General features: G+C 32.6%; 1 protein-coding gene across 1 annotated transcript; it reads left to right on the top strand.

The window, feature by feature from the left end:
• Window positions 1–2,359: 2,359 nt before the first annotated feature.
• Window positions 2,360–4,903, top strand: LOC120082700 (BTB/POZ and TAZ domain-containing protein 1-like). Its single transcript, XM_039037977.1, has 5 exons — window positions 2,360–2,712; window positions 2,940–3,073; window positions 3,175–3,478; window positions 3,580–3,896; window positions 4,383–4,903. The coding sequence occupies exons 1-5, from the start codon at window positions 2,476–2,478 to the stop codon at window positions 4,594–4,596; spliced, it is 1,206 nt and encodes a 401-aa protein (XP_038893905.1). The 5' UTR covers window positions 2,360–2,475; the 3' UTR covers window positions 4,597–4,903.
• Window positions 4,904–5,729: the final 826 nt, after the last annotated feature.

The raw sequence follows: 5,729 nt of genomic DNA, 5'->3' as shown, positions 1-5,729 counted from the left end.
TATTCCCAGGTAAAAGATTGAAAACAGTGAAAAAACCTGCAATTTGGATGTTTGTGTCAATTTCCACGTAAAAAACCTTCCAATCAAAGGATCCCAAGTTTAATTTGACAACATTTTCTAGTTTTTAATTTTCTTTTCCATAAAAGAAATAGTTAACTTTAAAAAATAAAGCAAAAGTTTGCTAAAACTTTTAATTTCTAAAATTTGATTAAGTTCTCAATGATATTTTTAATTTAAGAGTTCTTATAAATAGAAAAAATCCAAAATTATTTATACTTTATAGCAAAAAAAAATTTCAAGAGTGATTTGTATTTTTTGAATTTTTATTATAAAGTGTAAACATTTTTAAATATTTTTTTATATTTAAAGTTCTTAACATAATTCCTTTTTAACTCTAGACCAAAAATATTACTTTTTTTTTCAAAGAAGAGCATAAAAATATTTTGAAACTAATAAAACATGAAATGTATAACCATAAATTATTGTTGAAATTTAGAAAGTATGTATACGATGAATAGGTTTTAAAATAAATTTCTAACTTCTAATATAGCAGTGCTTCAAAGTCCTTTTCGGAAAAAAAAAGGGAAAAAAAGAAAGAAAAAATTCTAATATAGCAGACGTAATAATTATATCAACATTTTTAAAACGGAATTCTAATATCTTTTTATGATTTTATAATTTTTTTATTGAAGTCTTAAATAACATTTTAATATTATTTTTTAACCATATTTTTAACATATGATTATGATCCTACAAATCCGTGGAATATCTATATAAAAACTAAAATTAAAACCCTCGCGTTTCATTCTTTTTCTTTTTATTTTATAATTTGACTTCTTAAAAAATATTGGAAAGAAAAACAAACTAGGTATATGGATAACTAACGGTTTGGAAGTGATTATAAAATTGTCAAAAATCATTTTTATCTGGTTGAAAATCACTTATAAATGCGTATAATTCAAATATAATTTAATTTTAAATTTTGAATAATTAAAAGCATATTTTAGAGTAATTTTGAAAATGATAAAAGTGATTTTTGTGTGTTTGATAAATTATAGAGCAAATATTAATTTATACCAAGAACTTTGAGAGTAATATTAATTTAAACCCTAAACTAATAATTGTATCCATTTAAACCTTAAATTTTCACAAATATGTCAATTTTAATCTCAAACTAATAATTGTATCAATTTAAATCCTGAATTTTTATAAGTTTATCAATTTAAACTCTCAACTTTCATAAATATATGAATTTAAATTTTCCATTAGATTTTATTTACATATACTTATGAAAGCTTAGGGTTTAAATAGATATAATTATGAAAGTTTGATATTTAAATTGATATACTTATAAAAGTTTAAGGTTTTAATGGATACAATTATTAGTTTGAGAATTAAATTGATGCAATCCCAAAGTTCATATTTAAATTGATACAACTATTAATTTATGGTATAAATCGATAAAATCCAAAGTTTAGGAATATAAATTGAAATTTCTCCTAAATTATAAAACTTATACTATGAAAGTAAATGATGAACCACCATACAGAAACAAAACAAAAAGTTAGATTCTTATTTAAATTTAGGAGTTTATAGATATTTGAGTAATAATTCATCTTATACATTACTTGAGCTTAATATCGTATTATAATAATAAAAAAAATCAATATTATATTATGCAAAACTCAAAAATCAATTTAGAATCTTATTTAAGTGAAGATATTAACGACTTTGGTTTAATTTTTTTTAAGTGTTTAATTTTGAAAAGAAATTATTTTAGAAAAGTTGAAGTGTTCGACAATCAGCTTAAAATATTTTTAAATTATTTTTATCAAAAAGAATTTAAATAATAATGACATTTTTTTTAAAAGAAAAGTCAAATCTAAACGGATGTTAATGTTTTTTTTTTTAAATGAAGGTGCAAATTATGCAAGAGCTTAACAAATCAATTTGGAGTTGTACTAAAAATATATATATCAATTTAGAGTTATAAGGGAAGAAATTGGAAGGTTAGAGGCTATGTTGATAAATGGTGCCAGAGTTTTGGATATAAATGGATTATTTTTAATTAAGATTAGAAAGAAGGAAAGATATGGGATTTGGAATATTTGACAGGTGGCAAAGAAATAAAGGAACGCGTTGGGATTAGTTGGCTTGCCTCCAAATTTAATTCTTCTCCTAAAAACTGGAATCCAAATAATTTGGTAAATTGTCAAAATAAAAAAAAATTAAAAAAAAATAAAAAAGAAAAATCCATGTATTTAACATATGTTGTAATCTTGATCCCGGACCATTCTCCGAGTCCGAGTCCACATGGGACCCACCGCTTTTCCTCACGCGCATCTTGTAGCGCGTGTTCGTCACGTCTCCTGCCATCTTATCTGACTGGTTGCTTCGTCTTCGTGTGGCAGTAGCAGTCCCCACTTCTAAATTCTCTTTCCATCGCCGCCTATATATAATAAATTCAATGGTGGCATGCCAACCCACAGCCACCTCTCTCCTATTTTTCCCCTTCTCTTTCTCACCATCAACACTCGTTTCTTTCTCTCGATTTTGCTCATGGAAGCCCTTCATCTTCCCTACGAAATCCACCCCCATTCCCTCCCCGCCGCCGTCAAGGATCCGAGACCAGAGTTCCAGGAGTTGCCGGAGCCGGACATCCATATCGCCACCTCCGGTGGACTTCGTATACCCGCGCATTCCACCGTACTGGTACTCCATCCCACTTCTTTCTCATTTTTCGTATTCCGTTTTCCTTTATTTCTCGTCTTAACTGAAATTTCAAGAAGTTTCGCCTTTAAATGTCGGTTAGTTGCAATTAGACCTCACGAATTAGGGTTCGTAATTTCATTGCCTTCGATTTGCCTGATTTTGCATTCGATTGGGGGATCTGTTTTCGTTTCTTTTTCGTGCTTCAATTGAATCGATTTCGATTACAGGCCTCAGTCTCATCGGTGCTGGAAAACATTATCGAGCAACCGCGAAAGCACCGTAGCTCCGAGAAAGTGATTCAAATTCCCGGCGTCCCGTGCGAGGCAGTCGTTTCGTTCGTTCAATTCATCTACACATCTAGGTCAGTACGCAATTCGCAATTAGAATTAGTCGATTTTAATTTTGGTAGCCAGTCAATCTTGGTAGGCGGAGTAAGTCTAAATTTGTCGGCGTTGCTTTTAGGTGCCGTGAAGAATATCTAAGGAAATATGGAATTCATCTTTTAGCGCTATCGCACGTTTACCTCGTTCCACATTTGAAACAGCGATGCACCAAGCACTTGGCTCGAAATTTGACCATCCATAGCGTTATCGATATACTACAACTCGCAAGAATGTGCGATGCACCGGATCTCTCACTCAGCTGTATGAAAATGGTGTCCACCCACTTCAAGGCCGTCGAGAAAACGGAGGGCTGGAAATTCCTGCAAAAACATGACCCTTGGCTCGAGCTTCAAATTCTGCAGTTCATGGATGAATCGGAATCGGTATTTACCTATTCATTGCGCTAGTTCTTTCTCGTTCACAACAGGACAAGACATTAATTCAATTGTTGATCTGGGTTACTGATTGTTTGTATTATGTGCAGAGGAAAAAGAGATGTAGAAGACAGAGGAAGGAGCAGAGGGTGTATCTTCAGCTAAGCGACGCAATGGAGTGCTTAGAGCACATCTGTAAAGAAGGGTGTACAAACGTTGGGCCGCTGGACGTGGAACCCACAAAGAAGCAGCCATGTTCGAAATTCTCAACGTGTCGTGGAGTTCAGCTTCTGATTAAGCACTTCGCAACATGTGAGAACAGAGTCCATGGAGGAGCCTGCTGGCGGTGCAAACGAATGTGGCAACTTCTACGCTTGCATGCCTCCATCTGCGACCAATCCGATGCTTGCAAAGTCCCTCTTTGCAGGTTCATTCTCAATACCCCTCTTTTTTATGCCATACCTAAATTATTTCCTTTTTACCAAACTTTGATTTGATTTGACTTTGACTTGACGTCTTAATTTTAATCGTTGATTGATTCATAATAATCTCGTTTGAAATCAAATAGTATGGATATGTAATTAAATTGATTGGCTAAAAGCAATCGATTAAAATGAAAAAAACGCATTCGAATTAAATATGAATTGAGGTGGGCTTCTAGGAAGGTCTACGGCTGTTTTTCAAAGAAAAGAAAAGGAAAAAAAAAGTCTTCGGCGGATACCTTTTCCAAAAGCTAAATGATGGATCAAAATTCCCTTTCACCTGAGCGTGTTTTAAGTCAATGATGGATTGTTTGCGGTTGTTGGTTGGGGTGGGAGACCCAATGATGATTTTCAAGTTTTTTTTTTTTTTTTTTTTTTTTTTTTTTTAAAAAAAAAATTTAGTTTTAACTTTGTTGGGTTTGGTTTGGCAGGCAGTTCAAGGTAAAAATGCAGCAAGAGAATGATGGAAAAGAGGATCCGAAGTGGAAGCTGCTGGTGAAAAAGGTGTTGTCTGCCAAGACAATTTCTTCAATTTGTCTTCCCAAAAGGAAGAGAGCAGCGGCAGACGCCATGAGCGCGGATCGTATCAGAAGCTTCAGAATACAATCCGTCGAACAAAATCGATTGCTGTTATTAACAGCTTAGAAATAGAATGTAATGTTGTTTTCAAATTAGAAATTAGGAGGGGGAGAGCCTTTTTTGAAAAAAAAATTTGGTGGTTTCATTTTATTTGTTTTTATGAGGAGCTTTGGGGTTTCCTTTCTTTTCTAACTGTTTGTATTTGTATAGGGACAGGGAGGAATGTGTTGTGTTTTGTAAGAAAATATAGATAGATAATAAACAGATTTTGTTTTGTTTGCTGCATTTCTAGTTTTTCCAATATTAGACGTGTACTCTGTCTGCCCAAGAGTGAGTGCCTTACAATACAAAAAAGCTTCTTTCTATGCTCTTATTCATGGGTAAAAATAATGCAAATTTTTCATTCACCAATAAAATACATATACCAGTAGTTGCCTTAGAAGTAATTCAGAATATTGCAAAAGTATGTGGATGCAGATGTTTAGCTTGCTTCCTAGTTTACTTTAATATAAATCTTACTAGTGATTTTTATCCAAGTAATTCTTCAAATGTCAAATCCATACACACTTGACCATCTCGAATTTAAGTTTAGCGTTCTCAAATGTTTTAGATTGCATATTAATCAAAAACTTTCTCAAACGTTCTCAGTGATGAGCTTTCTCTCCTTGTGGTGTGGTGTGGGGTGTAGTGGCTAGATTGCACATTAAAAATGTTTTGTTTATTCCAAAAAAATTGTAATAGGGTGGCCCATAACCTGTTCCATTGTTCCGTTGAAAATGTTGACTATTTTATGCCATGCTCGTTTAAAATTAATGAATTGAATTATCTAAGCTGAACAGTTTTTCCTATTTAAACTCAAGTTTAAGTTTAATTAGAGTTTTCTTGTAAGTGTCAGGTCAAACGTAGGGACTTAGACTAATGAATATGCTTGATCCAATGAATGATCTTTATGCCATTAATACCAATGAATGCATCGAGTGAATGTTTGTACAATTGAATTGATGAATTAATTAGATGGTGAGAATGGATGGAGGTAAACGGTGAGTGGTAGTGGAGATATGATACATTGAATGTGAGTGTACAATGGTGATGTGTTGAGTGATGGAAATGGTGGTGGTGGTGATAGAAATACAACACAAATGAAGCAAGTGTGTGTTGAAAATGGTTGAAAATCAGTTGATGAAGTAGGGTTGAGAAGG

Source organism: Benincasa hispida, chromosome 8, assembly GCF_009727055.1.
Source record: "Benincasa hispida cultivar B227 chromosome 8, ASM972705v1, whole genome shotgun sequence".
In the NCBI taxonomy this organism is placed as follows: Eukaryota; Viridiplantae; Streptophyta; class Magnoliopsida; order Cucurbitales; family Cucurbitaceae; genus Benincasa; species Benincasa hispida.
This window is presented reverse-complemented; position numbering and strand designations above follow the sequence as displayed.

Bases quoted from the DNA above. Each gene is read 5' to 3' on its own strand.
- LOC120082700 (XM_039037977.1), top strand. From the start codon at position 2,476: ATGCCAACCCACAGCCACCTCTCTCCTATTTTTCCCCTTCTCTTTCTC. The intron at 2,713-2,939 runs GTACTCCATCCC...TTTCGATTACAG, and splicing joins CCGCGCATTCCACCGTACTG to GCCTCAGTCTCATCGGTGCT. The intron at 3,897-4,382 runs GTTCATTCTCAA...TTGGTTTGGCAG, and splicing joins TGCAAAGTCCCTCTTTGCAG to GCAGTTCAAGGTAAAAATGC.